The sequence below is a fragment of the Oreochromis niloticus genome, linkage group LG22 (genome assembly GCF_001858045.2).
Source record: "Oreochromis niloticus isolate F11D_XX linkage group LG22, O_niloticus_UMD_NMBU, whole genome shotgun sequence".
Classification (NCBI taxonomy): Eukaryota; Metazoa; Chordata; class Actinopteri; order Cichliformes; family Cichlidae; genus Oreochromis; species Oreochromis niloticus.
In genome coordinates, this window is record NC_031985.2 from 38,373,655 (window position 1) to 38,395,076 (window position 21,422).

Sequence of the window (21,422 nt, forward strand, 5' to 3'; positions counted from 1 at the left end):
GAGACAATAAAACACTGGACTTACTGTATGCCAATGCAGAAGAGGCATACATTTATATAGCACTTTAAAAACACACAAGGCTGACCAAAGTGCTGAACAATAGAAACATAATAGATACCATAAGAATAATAAATACGATAAAAATAATAAACATAATAAACATAGCAAAAACAATAAAATATAAGTAAATACAAGTCAGTCAACCACTGAGTCAAAAGCCAGTGAATAAAAATGCGTTTTCAATCTGGATTTAAAAACCAGCACTGATGTCGATTGCCTAATGTGAAGAGGAAGGTTATTCCAAAGCTTAGGAGCCACAATAGAGAACGCTCGGTCTCCTCTCAGTTTCAGCCGTGATTTGGGGACTGAGAGCAACAGCTGCTCAGCTGACCAGAGCGAACGAGTGGGGACATAGGGCTTCAGCAAATCAGACATATATGCAGGTGCCAGACCATTTAAAGATTTAAAAACCAATAAAAGAACTTTAAAATGAATCCTAAATTTAATTGAATCATTTCTTCAACAGATTTGATTCAGCCATGAGGCAGTCTCCAACATTGGCTGCAGACTCACCCACCCCCACTGCTGCTGTTCCACCTCTGACACTTCACACCTCCTCTATTCACCCTGCTCACTCCTCCCCACCCCCAACAACAGCATCCAATACACATCCAATACACACTCAACACAAGGCTCCAGCCTGTCTCTCTCAACCACCCAGGTTAGGAGGGAACTGAGGAGGATTAAAGCCAAGAAGGCAGCGGGTCCAGATGGCATCAGCTCGAGGGTCGTCAGGTCCTGCGCGGACCAACTGTGTGGTGTTATGGAACACCTCTTCAACCTGAGCCTGAGGCTGGGAAGAGTCCCACAGCTCTGGAAAACCTCCTGTGTCGTACCAGTGCCAAAGACTTCACGCCCCAAGGACCTCAACAGCTACAGGCCGGTGGCTCTGACATCCCACCTGATGAAGACCCTGGAGCGGTTGGTCCTGGCTCAGCGTCGGCACCTGGTGAGCTCATCACTGGACCCACTTCAGTTTGCCTACCAGCCTGGCATTGGAGCAGATGATGCCGTCATTCACCTCCTACATCGCTCCCTCGCTCACCTGGAGACCGCTGGGAGCACTGTGAGAATCATGTTCTTTGATTTCTCCAGTGCCTTCAACACTATTCTTCCCTCGGTTCTGAAGGACAAGCTGGAGAACTCTGGAGTGGACCATCACCTCACAGCATGGATACTGGACTACCTCACCGACCGACCACAGTATGTGAGGACTCGGGGCTGTGTGTCGGACAGGGTCGTCTGCAGTACGGGGGCCCCACAGGGAACGGTTCTGGCTCCGTTCCTCTTCACCATCTACACTGCAGACTTCTCCCACAACTCCACCCAGTGCTTCCTGCAGAAGTTCTCTGATGACTCTGCAATAGTCGGCCTCATCACTGATGGGGACGACAAGGAGTACAGAGGACTGACTCAGGACTTTGTGGACTGGTGCCAGCTGAACTACCTCCAGATCAATGCCAGTAAAACCAAGGAGCTGGTGGTAGACTTCCGCAGGCACAAACATCCTCCACTGCAACCACTGAACATCCAAGGTATGGACATTGAGGCTGTGGACAGCTACAGGTACCTTGGTGTTCATCTGAACAACAAACTGGACTGGACTCATAACTCAGACACCCTGTACAGGAAAGGGCAGAGCAGGCTGTACCTGCTGCGGAGACTCAGGTCGTTTGGAGTGGAGGGCCCACTCCTGAAGACCTTCTATGACTCTGTGGTGGCCTCAGTCATCTTTTACGGTGTGGTCTGCTGGGGCGGCAGCATCTCTGCTGGGGACAGGAAGAGACTGAACAGGCTGATCCGCAGGGCCAGCTCTGTTCTAGGATGCCCTCTGGACCCAGTGGAGGTGGTGAGTGACAGGAGAATGGTGGCTAAGCTGTCATCACTGATGGACAACATCTCCCACCCCATGCATGAGACTGTGACAGCACTGAGCAGCTCCTTCAGTGGGAGACTGCGGCACCCACGGTGTGGGACGGAGAGATTTCGCAGGTCTTTCCTCCCCACTGCTGTCAGACTCCACAATAAAGACTTTAACTGATCAAACACACACATGTGCAATAACACTAAGTGCAATAATCTTCCTGGCATCGTTGTATTTTTTACTCAGTTGTATATAGCATTTGTATTCTATTTTTATCTTATTGTATATTTTATTCTATTTTATTCTACTGTATATAGTATTTTATTTTATTCTATTCTGTACAGTTGTGTACTGTATTTATTCTTATTTTATTTTATTCTAATTTTTGCTTCATAACTTTTGCACTGTCCACTTCCTGCTGTGACAAAACAAATTTCCCACATGTGGGACTAATAAAGGTTATCTTATCTTATCTTATCTTATAGTTTGACCATAAAATCCCAGAATAGTTACTATTTGAGAATGTGGCAGCAACATCATTAAAGAAAAAATATCTTTCCATGACACTTTCATTTAAAAATATAAAAATGTGAAGTTTTTGTGTAAAACATTAAAAACAACAAAAACTTAAGACCTTAAGAATATCCTGATGAATTTTGTGAATATCTAGATCATTGGTGTTTGGATTTGAGGGTCTACAGGGCGAACACTGAGGCTGGGTATTAGAAATACAACATGGTAACATGAGACATGTTAACTCTGAGAACACGAACATTTAGTTTAACGTGTGAGAGGTAAATGCATAACAGAAGCTAAAAAGGAGTTGCTTGTCCCTACATTTGTTCAGATAAATTACAAGAGATTTGTTTGATGAATAATACAAAAAAGAGGTTAGTGAGATAGTTGAGATCATCTAAGTAAGACTCTATTGGAACCTGAAATGTTAAAGTACACTTACTGATTGTACTTTTATTTGATGAGCTAATGTAGATGCTCTAAAAGCACACTGAGTGATGAAAAAGAAGCACACATTTGGAGAAACTGTGCTGTGCTATTGTGAAGGTTTCTGACAAAAAGTGAATTGAAAACTTCTGCTGTACAGCTTACTAAGGGGCTTTGTGATGGGCCATGTGCAATTACACAAAAGAACAAGTTTAAATTTCACCATAACACTGAGTGGAGAAAAGCCAGTTTGGAATTCTAATTGACATTACAACTGTTGCACATTACTGTAAAATCAGTGCTGTGATAGTTCGTTTAAGCTCACAACCTGATTTAAAACACAGTCTAACATGAACATTGTTGTCCCTGAAAATAGGTCAGGATATTTTCTTTCGTTTCATTGGAACAGTAAAGTACCGTAACAAAGAAATGAGTACACCTTTGTAAGAACAAATATCCCAGATATGGAGTTTTTCATGTTTTACATAAAGACTTAGGGCTGCTAGTTTCCTAGTAGCAATTTCTCATTTAAACCTTGGTGACTTAAAAGTTTAGCAGCAAGACACTTGTTTACTTTGTTCCATCAAACATTTCTTTCAGCCATCTGTGTTTATCAGAGCGATATGTGACTAATTTTTTATTGAATCACCAGAAAGTACACAAATACAAGATTAAATATTTTATTTATTTATCAAAGATACATAATTACACATTGATACAATGAACAAGGTGTGAATGAAAATTACACATGGTGTAAGAAAAACATTATAACATACAAATAAGTGTTTTATGATAATCTGAGATAGTTTTAAAAGCATAAGAATAAAAGTCTTTTTAAAAACTCATGTTCTTTGATGATCACATTACATGTATCAAATTTTTTAAAGCATAACGTGGGGAGCAAAGTGTTCACAAAAAACAGTTTTAGAGGACTTACACACGATTACTTTTTCCACAGTGCTTGCATGCCTCTTGCAAAACTACTTTTCACCATAAGACACAATAACTCACGATTATCTAAGATCAGCCATGAAATGTCCGTCGCTTCATTACAAGCATTTGTCCCCGCTGCTGCTGCCCTCAGATCCAGTCTTCTGTACTGGGGGGTAAAATGTCTCTTTTTGGTGGTTCATAAAAAAAAATATCTCAAAAAGCGATGTTAGTGAGGGGACCAGAAACACTGGGTTGCAGAGCAGTTGGTAAGGATTTGTATATTTCTGGCGAGTCTGCAAAAGCTGTCTTGCTCGTGCTCCTGATTGGATATGTGGAGCCCGGCTCTGATATCTCACTGGTGGCAGCTAAAGGTAGGCACGCCTTGGAGGCGGAGTTGGTCTAGGGCGCAATCTTTCAAACGAGCCTGACGGCATTTCAGGCAACCTCAGGCCGGAAACAACATCCGGTCACTCGCGGTCAAAATCCACGCAGAGCTGGTGTTTCGCAGGGATCAGGTGAACACATCTGGCTTAAATCAGAGTCTAAAAATATAAAGAACAACAAAAAGAGTTTTAAAACACGCAAACTAGCAAAATATCAAAGGAGCATAACATAACAATAACAAGAGGATATGAGATACCTGATGAGGCCATGATAGGTGATGTAGACATGTAATGTATAAACTTTTAACGGGAGTTAAAGTCGAGCTTTTATATATTTTTAAAGTGTATTGTACGTGGGATAGGCTCCAGCGCACCGCGCGAGCCTGAAAAAAGGATAAGCGGAAGCGAATGGATGGACGGATGGTGTATTGTACGTGTTACAAACCAATGTGATATTTTTTAAATGAAAGGATTGAGAGAATGGTAAAAAGGAAAATGCAAAAATGTAGTTAGAGAGGAAGATTAACACTTACCAACTGATATGCACATAGGGAAAGCGAGGCGAGTTGTTGTTGATCCCTGGTTCGCGGTTGTTGCGAGCTCGTCCCGCAGGCTCTTCTGCACTTCGGGCGTAGCGATGAGGCTCAAAACACCCCAATCAGACGAAGTAAAGACGATCCGCGGTGTTAGCGGGCCAAAACCTTCACCCGCTTTTAGCTGGTAGAAATAGATTTTGCTCTCTCTAAGGCTGAAAGCATAGCCCCAAAGCCCACCGGTGTTGAGCCTGAATCTCTCCTCCATCGGACCTGCAGCCGATTGGCTAACCGGGGTGCGAGGGGAGCCGCCCCTTTGTTATGTGATTGGCAGCGGGGCGAGTTAGGCACGCCTGGGAGGCGGAGTTGGTCTCTGGTGCAAATTTTCAAACTAGGTAAGCAGCATTCGGGGATGAGCCGGGGAGCGAACAGAAGGAAAAAGATGCTGCTCTGGGAGAGGTTCGATGCGAGTCAGAGCGAAAGGAGAACTTAGACTTTGCTGAATTTGAGACGGAGCTAGTAGAGGGCTGGTTTGAAGAAAAAAGACTAAGGATTTTTTCAGGATTTCCCCTTTTTTCAAATATAAGGCTTTGGGTATAGAGGGTTCCCTACAAGTTATTCTAGGGTTTTTTTGTTGCGCGTGTTTTGGAGAAAAGAGTTTTTTTCAGGAAGTTTTTAATGTTGGGAGCCGCGGTGCGTTTATGATCGCGAGAGTTTTTTGTGACTCTGACTTTGATTCTAAATCTCCTTGTTCGGATTAAACAAATGCATATAAATTGAAATAAATCTGTGAAGGTTCTCAGTCATCCAGGTCATCGTAGTCAAAGGAGTTTGCAAAGAAAAGCGTCTGGATCTTAAAATTGCTTGAAGACGTTTCACCTCTCATCCAAGAAGCTTCTTCAGTTCTAAGGTCAAATGGCCGAGAGTCCCAGATTTAAACCCAGTGGGAGTATCCCCCCAAAGAGGGACAAAGGACCCCCTGGTGATCCTCTAATCACATGAGCCAAGGTGTGAAAGCAGGTGTGGGACCTAATCAGCCAGGGTTTCAGGTGAGCTCATTGTGAAACCTGGCCCCACCTTGTCATATGAGGATCACCAGGGGGTCCTTTGTCCCTCTTTGGGGGGATACTCCCACTGGGTTTAAATCTGGGACTCTCGGCCATTTGACCTTAGAACTGAAGAAGCTTCTCGGATGAGAGGTGAAACGTCTTCAAGCAATTTTAAGAAGTCCAGACGCTTTTCTTTGCAAACTCCTTTGACCAAATTGAAATAAAGTTTTCCCCCAAGGCATGCACCCTGTATGTGTGGCCATACTGAACGTTACAAAAGCACAAGTTTAACTAAGCACTTTTACTACGGTTTAACACATTTTCACACACACACACACACACAAGCACGGTCCCAGAGACACAAGCACGGGCCCGAGACAGGCGCGCCCACGAGCGCGCGGGGGCGTGCACGCGCGCACACACGCGCTGAGCCACCACCAGATGGCGTTTTTTAAGCATAAAAAAGTAAAAACTTTTTAATGGCTTAAAAATAAAAGAATGCTATTTGATATAAAAACTTTCTAAATAATCACTTAGTTCTTTTTTGGGGGGGGAAGAAAAAGCAATGAGCTATGAACTATCATATTTTTTGAGCAATATCATAATTTTATGAAAATCATACTTTTTATGAATATCATATTTTTTTTATAAATATCATATTTTTATTACTTCCTTTATTACTTCCTTTACTTCCTGAGCTCATGAATAACTTATTGGGGCCACAAATCACTCAGTTTGACATAAGGGGCCTAATATCCCTCTCTAGTGTAGTGCAGGTCTATGATGATTTTTAGTGCTACTACCATGTAGTTCTGATTCTGGTTCTGTCTTGTTTAAGTCCTAAGTAGTCCTGATTTTGAACTGTTGTAGTCCCGTTTTAATTCCGGATCAGTTCTGGGTCTGGTTGAATTGGGGTTTAGTCCCTGTGTCTTGATACAGCCCCAAATTTGTTCTGCCTTGCTGCTTAATTAAAAAACTAGTTTAAGGTGTCCTGCATATGTGATATATATATTTTTTCCTATATGAAGTCATTCTTTTTTTAACAAAATTCAAAACAGAGCCTGTTAATCTTTCAGTCATTTCTACCCTCACTTAATTTCCTTTCGCTGCTCAGCTCTCACACAGTGGCTCAGCTATGCTCCAATTGCTCCATATTATGGTCAATCACATGCGAGGATACAGGATAATATCATTGTGTGAAAAACAGAGAGGGTGAGAGACGCGACAGTCAAGTGGAGTGTGCGTCTGTCCTCTCAGTAAGTGAGTGAGACAGTAGACAGCGGTGAGGAGGGCTGTGCGAAAGCAAAAACACATAAACATGCCTGACACCTGTAAACGAAGCAGCATCTGGCTGCAGTTTAAAGACTTTTTTGTCTCGGTCCTGGTCCCGTCTCGACTTTGTCTTGGTCTTGGTCTTGTCTTGGTCTCGGTACCCTCTGGTCTTGGTCTTGTCTTGGTCTCGATACCCTCTGGTCTTGGTCTTGTCTTGGTCTCGGTTTAGGTGGTCTTGACTACAAGTCTACTTGGTCCTGGTGGTCTCCCTCACTAGTTTCTCCCCAGGGTGAATGTAGCTGTTGATATAATATGGACTCTGTTATTAAATGAAAAGACCAAATTAGACTACACTACTGAAACGTTCTGCTGATGTTTTTAAAGTCTCCATGTTACCAGGATGTAGAGGGCTCTGAAGATTTAAACAGTTTTAGATCCATTACACTCACAGTCTTATGTTAAAATCTCAAAGGACAGCATTATATTTTTGATATTAACAGTAACTCTGGGCCTCTGCAGAGTGAGCAGATGATCTCATTGCTGTCTAAAAATGGATAAAAACAAACATAAGAAGTGCTGAATCCTTCAATAATACAGACTATTAGAGTAACAGGTGTGTAGCATCGCTAACTAGCTAGCAACAAGCCTCCAACACAGTGCGTATGCTAGCGGCTAATCTAGCAAACGAATTAGTGTGATTTTAGATGTTTTAGAAGTATAAAATGATAAGCTGTGTGTCTTTTTCATAACTGTGACATGGTTGTATTTACCTTAATTGAAGAAGTCGTCAGTGGCGGTATACTCATCAGCAAATAAACTGGAGCAGCTGGGCTACGTAAAAGTGTAGGGGGGCGTGTTTGCAGTCACGTCCAGCGGGTGTGTGGGCGGGAGCGTGACACAGTCGCTCCACCTCAAGTCACTACTGCGCAGACTTCGGCTCCAAAAATGCAGGATGGCAGCCTCCACAAATGGGATATTTTGGCTTCAGTTTTGTACAATGGGAGGTGGCGCTGGGTAGACCCGTTTTGTACGGTCCAACTTTGCACATGTGCAGTAAGGATCGGGGAGTCCTGATCCATAACTACCTTTTTTTTCTGTTTTTGTCCACTTTATATTAATATGTTTCATTACTGCAAACATTTTAAGAGATACGTATTATTGTTAACATCTTAACAGATACTCTGACGCGTAACTATTGTAAAATGCTTCAAGCGTTAGTAGTGGCCTTTCGCACATGCGTGGTACTGATCGGGTTTCTGGTATGGATCTGGTAGTGACGGGCAGCTGAACCAATCAACTCAATATGGAAGATGATAAACGCACACTGGCCCTCTCGATGGGAAATTTGAGTATTAAAAAAATAACAAGACGGAACAGTCGACCAACATAGAGTATTATGCACATTGTGCACGAAGGAATTTTCTTTTCACCGAAGCACTTCCAGCTTAAAATATCACATTGACGAAAGCAAACGTTAGCCGGGGATGCTGCTAGCACTTTGGCTAACGCGTCACCCAGCTTGCAACAAACCACTCACGGAGCATCGGGGACGCAGTAAGTCTACCTCGGACATATTGACTGACACAAGTGGATTGCAACAAACTGCAGACCTGTTAATATCATTAAGAACACGCACTTTACATAGCTTTGGTTCCTCGTTTCAAGGACTTGAAGCCTCCCGGAGAGTGACAGAGGGAGAGGATACATGTTTACAGAGTTTATTGTTAACATGAATGTTCAAGATGTTCAATAAACATGTTAAGTGCGTATATTTTACCTTTTTTTTCCCGAGTCTGTTTGCTCATGCAAAATGAAATGCAATTAATATAGAATAAAAATGAATTATATTTAATCGTGATTATTCAAAATCCACCGTAACCCTGAGATGAATCAGATTGAACATTTTGATTGTTTGAGAGTGCTAATATATATTATATATTAGTGTATACTTACATATTAGTATATAGTTTCTTTTTTTTTAAAAGTTTTATTACCTGTGCTAAAAGACTGAAGAAAACTATTCATATTCTCTTTGAATTTAAGCATACGCTCTTTGTGTTTATTCTGCGTTTACTTCATAACTGCATAAATGTCAGTTTAAAGGTTAAATATAAAGTTGAAAAAATGTAATTGCATTGATCAAGTAATTGCAATTAATCGCGATTAATTACAGACAATTGTGAGACTAATTAGGTATTTTTTCTTAATCTATTGACAGCTCTAAATAATAAACAGGACAAACGTGTGTTTAAGGCTGCTGGTCTGCACATTTTCTGCATGTAAATATTTGTTCACTTACGTTTTATTTCTTTTTATTTCCTGGTGTGTATTTATCTACAGATCAAGAAGTCATTTTTCCTCCTCCAGATAAAGCTCTGCTGCCGAGCCTCTGACTCTGACAAACTTCATTTGTTTTTTTGTTTTTGTTTGTTTGGGGGGTTTTGTGGGGGCAGGGTGTAGTTGTGACAAAGAATGATATTACAAACTCAGAGCAACACCCTCTTCTCTGCATGAAGCCTTCCAGCTTCACACATTTTGCGTTTATTTCTGATGTCGGCCGTGCGACGGAGGTTTGATCATGATCGGAGGTGTCTGCTAACCAGGAAAAGTCCGTCAGTGTCAGAACTCACAGTGAGTGTTGATAAAGATGCAGAGGAGGAGAAGCTGATGGATGCCTCAGGCGGAGAAGTTATTTCAGTCCAGGAGGAAGCTGCACGACACCGCAAACCCCAAACCTGCTCACCGAGAAGAGTTTTACTCTGGATTTAAAGATTTCATCATGTAAACACAGAAAACAGGAGAAACATTCAGACATCAGAAGAAATCAGCTCCAGCTTTTAAACTGTGATGACAACAGCTCATTTACACAGAGCCAAATCACAACAACACTGTAAGGTAAAGACCTTAAATATTCACACAACACAGAATTAAAGCACACAAAGAAGAAACTGGTGTTTGTTGTGGTGTCCTCCTCCATGCGGATCACAATCATGCCCACGGTTTTCACAGCGATGTCCTTTTAATCCAGGACTGTCTCTGTGGAGAGGACACGTCCTTAAAGTGCAGAAACATCCTCAGTATGAAGGTTTAGGTCTGACATGTGTCCATGCAGAGTCCTGAAGACACTACAGACACACACACACACACACACACACACACACACACACACGCAGACAGACAGACACACACACACACACACACACACACACACACACACACACTGAAGATGAAAGGTGTGTTTGATGTGTTGGGCTGTGTCGCTGACCTTCATCATCATCACCATCCTAGCTCCAGCTCTAAAATCATCGTCGGCGTGATGATGAAGTCTCCTGATGAAGATAATAAAACATTCCTTGTTCCTGGCCGTTTGAATATCCGTGTGGAGCTCAGTGAAAGTCTGTTTTATCTCGTGTAACCTGAAAGTTCAGTCATTATGGACGATAATGAGCTCACACAGCTCAAAGACCACAGAGGAGCTGACTGTCAGACCTTCCTCCACGGTCACCTGACCTTATCTGTCCTGATTATTTATGAGGAAAGATAACGCTCTGAAATGTGGCTGAAGTTCTGTATGTGTGTTTGAGGAGGACAAGGACTGCTGCTGCTATTTGTTTGATTTAATCTGCTGCTGCTGGTGTTTCTCATTTCTCTCCCAAGGTCGCTGAAGCTGCAGCGAAACAGGTCGAGCTGTCTTCTTCTTCTTCTGCTCTGGTTTCTGAGTAAACAGCATCTGCGTGACGTCAGCTTCAGCCTCAGAAATTTATCTTTGTCTTTATATATAAATAATAAAATAAAATTTAAAAAATGTTGTTCCTGGGATCTGCTGGAGCCACTTGCCTAGCTTGGGAGTCACCGCGCCAAGCGCTCCAACTATCACTGAGACCACTGTTACCTTCACCCTTCACATTTGCTCCAGCTCTTCTCTGAGCCCTTGGTACTCCTCCAGCTTCTCGAGTTGTCATTCAGTATCATTACATCAATCACTACTGCCATCTTCCTCTGCTAGTCTACTGATACGTCCAGTATATACACAGTCTCTTGTCCTGTGTCCAGTGTGTTCAGTTTTGCTTTCCCTGTTAGTCTGTATTTGTTCCAGCTGTGTTCCCACCTGCTGTCCATCCTCTCGTTATCCTGTCTATGTTTTAGTCTTCAGTCTCCCTCTGCTTGTTGTTTCCCTCCTGACCTGAGTTTTTCATATCTTTTATTTTTGAGTGTTTTTGTCAGAGAAATAAAGCTGCCTCTTTCAGTTCATCCTGTTGTGTTTGAGTCCGGTGTTTGGGTACTGTCTGACCTGCCACACCTCCCCCTCGGCCTGTGCTTCGAGGACTCTGATAGTTAGAATGGCTCGGGGCTGTTGATTCATTTCAACTAACATGTCTGTGAAGATTCTCAGTCATCCAGGTCACAGTGATCTGAAGACCTTGGAAAGAAAAGTGTCTGGACTTCATAATCATCCTGCTGTAACCAGGTTTCTGTGAGGCAGAGTAAATCGATTTGTTGATCACTTATTAACTCATGTAGTAACAGAGACCTAACGTTTAATAATCCACATCTCACAGTTTTTCTCTTTGGTGCTGTTGTGGATACTGTATTGTTTTTTCTGATGTTTTATGTTTCAGTTATTTTTTGTCAGATACTAAATTAAACATTTGTGTGACAAATATGCAAAAACCTAAGGAATCAAAATATTTCACTGACTAAAAGTTCTGCCAAACATATTTGTACATCTTTTAAAGTAAGGCCAGCTTCTAAAAAGCACTCATCACACCCACTGACAGCATCCATGACAACACATGTCAACAATTCAAACAACACAAACACAATAACATCAGACAGAAGCATCACCGTGTAACATCCCTGAAACCATTAAACACAAAAACATTCATGAATAAAAACAGTTCTTCATAGAGACATATTTATGATCTACTGTGTGATGTAATGATATTAAACATTATTTATATGACACTGGCTTGATGTTCAATAGTTCTGTTTCTGTACATTTGGAATAAACACAATGAATGTGAGTCGATGTGGCATTCCTAATGAAGCGGTGCAGCAGAGCTGGCGTGGAGATGTGAGGTTTTCGTCCGTCAGCGCGGCTGTGGTCTGACATTTAGTGGTTAATGAGAGTGCAGATGAAAGCGGAGCGTGAACGAGTGGAGCTGCAGGTCGCAGCGTGATGCAGATCAGACAAAGAAAAGGGCACAAACTGTTTCTTCTGCGTCATCACCAAACTCTGAGCCAAGGGCAGCTAAGGTGCATCACGTATGGCGCTCACATCACTAAACAACACTGAATGAGCAAAACAGTGAGCATGACCTCTGACCTGTGATGAGAAGGTGCGGCCGTTTAATGAGCAGATGGAAACAGAAGCTGCTAAAGAGTCCAGGTATTAGACATGGCCCCTGGAGAGCAGCGGCTTTTAGCACCAACCACATGGTTTCAGCTAGCTGATCTCAACAACACAAACACATGTTTGTTAGCCATATACAGCCACAAATCTCAAGATTAAACTCTTACACATTATGTGTTTTAGCGATGCCATAACACTGAAACAATAGAGCGTGGTCAGTAAGTCAGAACAAACTACAACATAATGAACACACATTTACTCACTAACAGATTTAAAGACCATCCAAGAAGTCGGAGCTCTTTGATTTGGATGGTGTTGAGCACTAATTAGCAGCTATCTGTGTAAAGTCCTTTAATATCCAAGCTGGAAAGCTTTAGCTGATAACTTCACCCTCTCATGCAGATGCAGCGGTGATGTCACATGACCACATCCAGCTGTTATATGCAGTGTTTTTTTCATAGACACATGAAATGTGCTCACACTGACAGTGAAGAAAACAGTGTTTATTTGTTTAAGTCTGCGATTAAAGCGGCTTTAAGTCGGCACGAACGTCCGACCTGAGTGTGATCATTAAGGACAAAACACTTCCACCTGATGAGCAGTCACACGAGTCGTGCTCATCTTCAGCTGTGCGTCACATGGTGACCTTTTGACCTCTGCGCAACAGGTAAACATTCATGTAAACATTCAGTATAGACATGTTTAATATGAACTCACGGACACCCCATCAATCAAAGCAGAGCACATCCACACAGTTTATCTCATAAGCTGCATACATGAATAATCTGAGCGATGGAGAGGAGGAGGCGGAGGAGGTGGAGGTATAAATAGAGGAGACAGACAAACCAACGCTCATGAGGAGGAAGGAAAGGGAGAGGAAAACCTAAAGAGAAACACCAACCTGACTGAAATCAGACACCACAGAAGAAGAGTTTGTGACACCTTCCTGGAGGATCTTTAATTATTAGTTTAAAGTGAGTTTATTCACCTTCTCATGACTTTAGTGACAGTTAACATGAGAAAACTCATTCTCTGATTGTTTTATAGGTTTTTAAAAGTACTTTTGGAGATGGAGAGCAAACGAGCTGTGGTCTATCTGTCCGTCTGTCTGTCTGTGCTGACATCACTCTGTCAAGGCCAAAGGTCAGGCAACAGCCACCTGCTGTCAGCGCCCGATGAACCAACCCTCGGACTCACAACCAGTGAGCTGGTGAGTCATCTGTCTCATACATGATCTTTGTATGTCTTTTATTTTGAAAAGGTCTGCTTGTGTTTACTAATCTAATAAGATTCAAATGTTTAATCTGATGACATTTGTGCTTCATTTTAATGAGTGACTAAAGGAAGCCATAATAATACAAATAGTTTTTTGGCTGCAGGTAAAATATCATATAATGAGAAAACTGATTCTGACTTTTTAAACTAGTGTCTGATGAAGCACAGTTAAAATAAAGATAATTAACAACTGTTTTTTTTTCTTAGAGTGAAATATGAAAAATAAATTAAAGATGGTAAAACTGAAACAGACGGAAACCAAAATTGTATTAAATCAGTTTTATGAGTTAAACTACAGTGAATTATGATCATCTGATATCTGAGCTGATCAAAGCATTAAGTTTCCTTTGTAGAAAATAAAGATATAAAACGACACGCAGGTTTGAGCTGATTGGCTGAAATATGTTTTTACAAATGTACATAAATGATGACAAATGAAAGTAGTTTGATTAAAATTTGATTAAAAATTATAATTAAAGTAATAAATGTAGACAAATACAACTTTAATAGGAGAAAAAATAAAAAACACTGTTGTGACGTTAAAGAACTAAATCAATAAATGAGCTGTTTAATTTTAACAAAGGAAGATGAGAATGATATATATATATATATACATATACATATACATACATACATACATACATATATATATATATATATATATATATGTACACACATATGAAGTCCAGCCATTACTGAGTCCACAGACACAAACTTAATGAGATTTAAATTTATGAAGATTTTAGGAGAGAAAACATTCATGTTTTATTTTTATTAAATATTTGCTGTTTTTATTTTTATTTTCTGAAATTTACTTTTTTTTAATTTATAAAGTTTCCCCATGAAGTCTCAGCGATGAATCAGTGACACCAGTGTAAACTATCACTGCTGTACTTTGGTCTCTGTCAATGAAATATGACTTTAACATGTGTGTGTGTGTGTGTGTGCAGGCTGAAGCTCTGCAGGGTCTTCTGGATGAAGCTGACAGCTCAGCCGGTCTCTCTGTGGAGAAAAAAGCCAGCGTGATCCCGCGGGTGAGAACACTCTGACTCTATGTTATTTATTTATTTAGTTAAGCATCTTTTGAAAAACAGTTTCCAAAGTGCTTCGACTGAAAGCAGCGAGTGCAGATCCAAATAAAAAGGTTCCTATATGATTCATGATCATGAATGACGAGAGACGATCATAAAGATCAAATCTCGCCTCTGAGCGGTCGTGATGAAAAAGACCATGTAAAAGATCCGAGGCTCAGAACTGACTCGCAGTTCTGAGCTGATGAAGAGCTCTAAAACTGATCAGTAAAATCTCGCAGGATGGGGCTGATGTGATGATTAAACCCATCAGTTGCTGAGAGGCTGGATGGACAAATAATAGACGAACTGGAGCCCAGTCCAGAGAAAATACAGCGAGCACTGGTTTTACAGTCAGGAATGAGAAACGTTTCTGCTCAAAGTTTAGAGCTGCTCAGCTGTACTCAGGACAGAGAGGCTTTTAACATTTGCTTTAGTTAGTTACATAACTTTTTTCTTTTAAAAAAATATAGATTAACAAAGATTACAACTCAGAATACAAATTATACAACTACATCATAGTTTTGACTCTACAGCAGAGGAAGTTTAAAAGGCTGTGACAAACGCAGCCATGAGTCTTCACTGCCTGACTTCACCAACCCTCCTTTAAACTCATGTTGTGAGTCCAGGACCTGTGGGCAGTCAGTACTTAAACTTTGTGACCCTCAGAGGTTTCTCAGCATTTTTTTATTTTTCTGAGGAAACGTCTGATTCTGAATCGGTCCATTGTGATACACCCTGAATCCTCTCTCTCTGTCTTCATCAGTGTGATGTGGGTGAGCGGTGTGCGATGAAACACGGACCTCGGATTGGTCGGCTCTGCGACTGTCTGAGAGGAACAGCCTGCAACACCTTCTTCCTGCGCTGCTACTGACCACTCGCTCACACATTTTCCTCATGAGGACCTAAACTCGGTCTGGGCGCTCACACAGACAGTGCTCAGAAAGACAGAAGTGCACTCTCTCACCAAGCTGTCTCTCTGCATATTTTAGTCTTTGTTTTAAAGTTTTTGGTGTTTGTCCTTCAGATTAATTTATTTTTGTTAATAAAGATTCTTCATAAAGCTGCACGGCTCCAAAGACTTCATGATTTACAATCTGTTCACGCCTTCAGCTATCAAGCTGCTGCCAACACCTGCAGTTCCTCTGACGTCCAGCAGAGGCAGCAGTGAGTCTGTCCCCGTCGACTCCTATGTTAAAACAGCAGAAAGAAATGTTTACAGTCTGATACACAAACTGTTTGGTCTTTATAGATAATTTCTCCCTTCATAACACCTGTACAGGTGGACAATGTTTTTAAAACTCACCTGTTTGGATTAGGTTTGTTAGGGGTGTGGCCTCTTTGACTCGCAGGTGGATGGTGACACAGGCGTCTGTAGCTGCTAACTGTCTGCTAGGCTTGACCTCAGCTAACTGGAGTGATTGAACTGGACGTCTGGACCACGTTTGTGCTGTTGGAGCCTTTTAATGACATTTTCATTCTTGTAATATCATTTTAGTAAATAATGATCTGATAAGTAATTATTGTTTGTCAGACGATCATTAGACCAACCAGGAGCTCAGTGCTCCAGTTTGGTGAAGGAAATTCATGGATTTTGTTTGAAAGTCCAAAGATTGAAAGTTTTGCAAAATTACTGAATATTACATATAATATTTAATATAACAGTACAGCCTTATATGTACTGATGGAGGAGAGTAACTCCAGAGCACAAAACACGATGAAAGTGATGCAGTTTTATACTGAAGCATTAAAACAAAATCGTCTGATGCATCATACGTAAATAGCGCAGTGATTAGATTTACAGGAAACCTTGAAGTCATTGGGTTGATCAGGCTGGTTGAGCTCAGCTGTCAGAGCTGCAGGTGTGTGAAGGTGTAGCAGGAATCTGGCATTCAGTGAGCTTTAATTTAAAATCAAAATCAGGAGCCCAAAGTGAATCAGCCCAGTGAGACCAAACACTTTCCTTCCATGTTCATCTGCTGCTTACTGAGATGTCTCTGACCCCCCAGGGTCAGGATCCTTGTTTCGATCATTCACACCCACTCTGAACCTTAAATCAGATGATAACATGGAACCGAACATTTATAGCTAAGGTTTGCTTGTTTTTCTCCAAAATAAAGTTCATGTTTACATTTTTTTCTGCTTCTTTCATTTTCAGCTGCTGTTTCAAATTTAAATTATAAGCTTATAAATGTATGAACCTCCTGAACATGTGTTCACTTAGACCGGGACTGTCTGCTTTCTCTGCTGTTTTTATCTGACATCAGACTTTCCCAATCAGTCTTCTCTAATTAGACCTCCGGAGAGGCTGATTGGCCCCTAGGGCTGATCATAAACCCTCCTAAAAAAGACTGACAGCAACAGCACACCATGGCCTTCTCATCAAACCTTTATTAACAGTCATGCTGGTGACAGACTTAAACCAACTACTGCTGTGAGAATCAATCAATCACCTATTAGTCAAAATAAAGACACGTGAAAATATTAAACTTAAAGTCAGATTATTTCATTGATATCAGACTTAAACATAAAAAATCACAAAGAAAGAACAATACAGTATCTTCAACAGCACCAAAGAGTAAAACAGTGAAATGTGGATTAGTAAACATTAGGTCTCTCTCTTCCAAGTCTCTGTTAGTACATGACTTAATAATTGATCAACAATTAGGTGGTAGAGCAGGTTAGCTGCTGATTGGAAAGTTGGTGGTTCAGTCCCTGGATCCCCCAGTCTGCATGCCAAATATCCTTGGGCAAGTTACCAAGCCCCACTTGCTCTCCGTTGCATCCACTGAGTATGAATGTGTATGAATGTTAGTTAGAAAAAAAGCACTGAAAAGTAGAATAGAATAGAATAGAATAGAATGGAATGGAATAATCCTTTAATTGTCCCACAAGGGGAAATTTGGTTGTAACAGCAGCCAGAAAGACACATATACAAACAAACAGTACACAGGACACGGAACAGAAACATACACAATTTTTCTTGAATATTTACATTAAGGACAATGTTTACTATATACAGAGTACTGTACAGTTATTAAATTAAATAAAAATAACTATAAGTAAGAGGCAAACCAGGTTGTAGTGCAAATCGATTGATTAACTTATTGCAGTTACAGCGCTGATGTAAACATCTATGATTGTTGGGAGCAGTTCTGATTGTACAGTCTGACAGCTGCAGGGAGGAAGGACCTGCGGAAACGCTCCTTCATGCATCTCAGATGCAGCAGTCTGTCACTGAAGGAGCTCTGCAGTTCAGCAACATTTCCATGCATGGGGTGGGAGACTCTGTCCATCAGAGATGTTATTTTGGCCAGAGTCCTTCTGTCTCCCACCACCTGCACTGGGTCCAGGGTGCATCCCAGAACAGAGCTGGCCTTCCTGATGAGTTTATCCAACCTCTTCCTCTCAGCTGCCGATAAACTGCTGCTCCAACATAACACACTGTAAAAAATGACAGACGCCACCACAGAGTCATAGAAGGTCTTTAAAAGCGCTCCCTGTACTCCAAATGACCTCAGCCGCCTCAGCAGGTAGACTCTGCTCTGACCCTTCCTGTAAAGAGCATCAGTGTTGTGGCTCCAGTCCAGTTTATTATTCAGGTGAACACCCAGGTACCTATAAGAGTCCACTATCTCAATGTCCACTCCCTGGATGTTCACCGGTGTCAGTGTGGTGGGTCTGCATCTCCGGAAGTCCACCACCAACTCCTTGGTTTTCCCGGCATTGATCAGCAGGTGGTTCTGCTGACACCAGTCTACAAAGTCCAGAGTCCACTGTCTGTACTCTGAGTCGTCCTCGCCTGTGATGAGGCCGACTATGGCAGAGTCGTCAGAGAACTTCTGTAGGTGGCAGCGTGGGGAGTTGATGGAGAAGTCTGCAGTGTAGAGGGTGAAGAGAAACGGTGCCAACACAGTTCCCTGTGGGGCCCCCATACTGCAGACCAGCGTGTCAGAGACACAGCCCTGTGACCTCACATACTGTGGGCGTCCTGTGAGGTAGTCCAGTATCCACTGGGACATGTGGTGGTCCACTCCTGATAGCTCCAGCTTGTCTCTCAGAAGTCGTGGCTGGATGGTGTTGAAAGCACTGGAGAAATCAAAGAACATGATCCTCATAGTGCTTCCAGGCTTCTCCAGGTGAGTCAGAGCTCACCTGGAGAGTATAGACAGTGCTTGTGAGAATGGGTGTGTATGGTGTGAATGCGGCGTGTTGTATAGAGCGCTTTGAGTACTGCAGGAGAGTAGAAAAGCGGGGTATAAGAATCAGTACATTTACCATTTACCAAATTGATTAACTCTGCCTTACAGAAACCTGGTTGCAGCAGGATGAGTATGTTAGTTTAAATGAATCAACACCCCCGAGTCATTCTAACCATCAGAAACCTCGAAGCACAGGCCGAGGGGGCGGTGTGGCAGCAATTTTTCACACCAGCCTATTAATCAACCAAAGACCAAGACAGACTTTTAATTCATTTGAAAGCCTGATCCTTAGCCTTGTCCACCCTAGCTGGAAAACTCATTCAAGTAAAGTCAATCTTTATTTGTCACATGCAAAGTTACACATTACACGTACAGTTACTTGCAGTGAAATTGGACCACTACCGACCACACGTGCATAGCACAAACATTCACATTGTCCTCAGCAAAGAGTCAAAACCCAGTCATGTTATGAAGAAGAATTTTGTTGTTCCCATCAGCCTTGGCCTTTCAGGGATCCAACTTCCCGTTGCAGAGCCGTGAGCTTCTCCAAGATCTTATCCATATTGCATTCAATAAACACAGTCTCAGTACTCACGGCTTGCCCATCGTCAATCATGTGGGTCAGCCTTGTTGGGTTTTCAACAGTTGCAACTGCTTTCTTTGTACTTTGATAAGCCAGGTCTGAGCCAGCCCCGATCAGCCAGAACTCTGTTATCATGGTTCTGGTGGATGTCATTCAATGTCCTCCATTGAGAGTGTCACCAGGGACACAATACAACTGACCACCGCGTATCCGCAGCAAACATCTCTGCAGGACAATCGGGCTCTCCCAAGCCCAGGCTTCTCGTCGAGAATAGGCTGTGAATTTCGTTGAGGGACCAGTTGATCAAATCCATAATTCTTTAGGTTTTGGAGGTCAAGACTGAGGGACTCTATTTGTGATCATCTATCGCCCACCTGGGCCTTACACAGGGTTTCTGTCTGATTTCTCAGACTTCTTATCTGATTTACTGCTCAGCTCAGATAAAATAATTCTCAAACACGTAGCTTAAAGCAGATAACTCGTGAGCTGGAGAGGAAATGGCGTGTCACAAAAAGAGAAGATGATCATATAGCCTGGAGAAATAGTTTGCTGCTTTATAAGAAAGCCCTCCGCAAAGCCAGAACATCTTACTATTCATCACTGATTGAAGAAAATAAGAACAACCCCAGGTTTCTCTTCAACACTGTAGCCAGGCTGACAAACAGTCAGAGCTCTACTGAGCCAACAATCCCTTTAACGTTAACTAGTAATGACTTCATGAACTTCTTCACAAATAAAATTTTTATCATTAGAGAAAAAATGACTCATAATGATCCCACAGATGTAATATTATCTACAGCTACTTTTAGTACCATCGATGTTAAGTTAGACTCTTTTTCTCCAATTGATCTTTCTGAGTTAACTTCAATAATTACTTCCTCCAAACCATCAACGTGTCTTTTAGACCCCATTCCTACAAAACTGCTCAAAGAAGTCCTGCCATTAATTAATTCTTCAATCTTAAATATGATCAACCTATCTCTAATAATCGGCTATGTACCACAGGCCTTCAAGCTGGCTGTAGTTAAACCTTTACTCAAAAAGCCATCTCTAGACCCAGCTGTCTTAGCTAATTATAGGCCAATCTCCAACCTTCCTTTCATATCAAACATCCTTGAAAGAGTAGTTGTCAAACAGCTAAAAGATCATCTGCAGAGGAATGGCTTATTTGAAGAGTTTCAGTCAGGTTTCAGAGCTCATCACAGCACAGAAACAGCTTTAGTGAAGGTTACAAGTGATCTTCTTATGGCCTCTGACAGTGGACTCATCTCTGTGCTTGTCCTGTGTTGTGGGATTTCTCTTTAGTGTATTGTCCTTTAATGTCTTGATGCATTCTCAATCATCCAGGAAAGTAAATCTCCAAAAGTTGAATCTGTTCATCTGGACGTAGCGTTTTGTGGGAGAAACGTTTCGTCACTCATCCAAGTGACTTCTTCAGTCTCAGCTGACTGCAGGTTTCCCCAAACCTGAGTAAATGTGGCTATCCCAGCTGGACTTTTGTCAAAGCTGGGAAGGCACCTAAAGAAAGCTCCAGCCGATCCAGGAGAGAAGGACAACCGCTGCCCAGGCGAAAACCTGCAGTGATCCCATATGTGTCAGGAGTATCGGAACAGTTGAGACGCATTTTTTCTAAACACCGGGTCTCTGTGGCTTTTAAACCCCAAAATACGCTGCGCCAAAAACTGGTCCACCCCAAGGATCGGGTCCCCCGACACAAACAGAGTAACATAGTGTACGCTGTTAAGTGCCAGGAGGATTGGCAGGATTTATACATCGGGGAAACCAAACAACCTCTAGCGAAGCGGATGGCACAACACAGAAGAGCAACCTCATCAGGCCAGGACTCTGCAGTTTATTTACACCTACAGGCCAGTGGACACTCTTTCAATGATGAGGATGTACA

At 41.9% G+C, this 21,422-nt stretch overlaps 1 protein-coding gene and 1 long non-coding RNA gene across 2 annotated transcripts; one reads left to right on the forward strand and one right to left on the reverse strand.

Annotated features, from left to right (window-relative positions):
* Positions 1–3,532: 3,532 nt before the first annotated feature.
* On the reverse strand, positions 3,533–5,558 carry LOC102078016 (uncharacterized). Its single transcript, XR_002057912.2, has 2 exons — positions 4,716–5,558; positions 3,533–4,341 (listed from the first exon to the last, which is right to left on the reverse strand). It is a non-coding gene; the product is annotated as an uncharacterized LOC102078016 (long non-coding RNA).
* A 7,667-nt stretch (positions 5,559–13,225) lies between these two features.
* On the forward strand, positions 13,226–15,801 carry cart4 (cocaine- and amphetamine-regulated transcript 4). Its single transcript, XM_003455220.5, has 4 exons — positions 13,226–13,363; positions 13,437–13,599; positions 14,615–14,698; positions 15,501–15,801. Exons 2-4 carry the CDS (start codon positions 13,459–13,461, stop codon positions 15,606–15,608), a joined length of 333 nt encoding a protein of 110 aa, XP_003455268.1. The 5' UTR covers positions 13,226–13,363; positions 13,437–13,458; the 3' UTR covers positions 15,609–15,801.
* Positions 15,802–21,422: the final 5,621 nt, after the last annotated feature.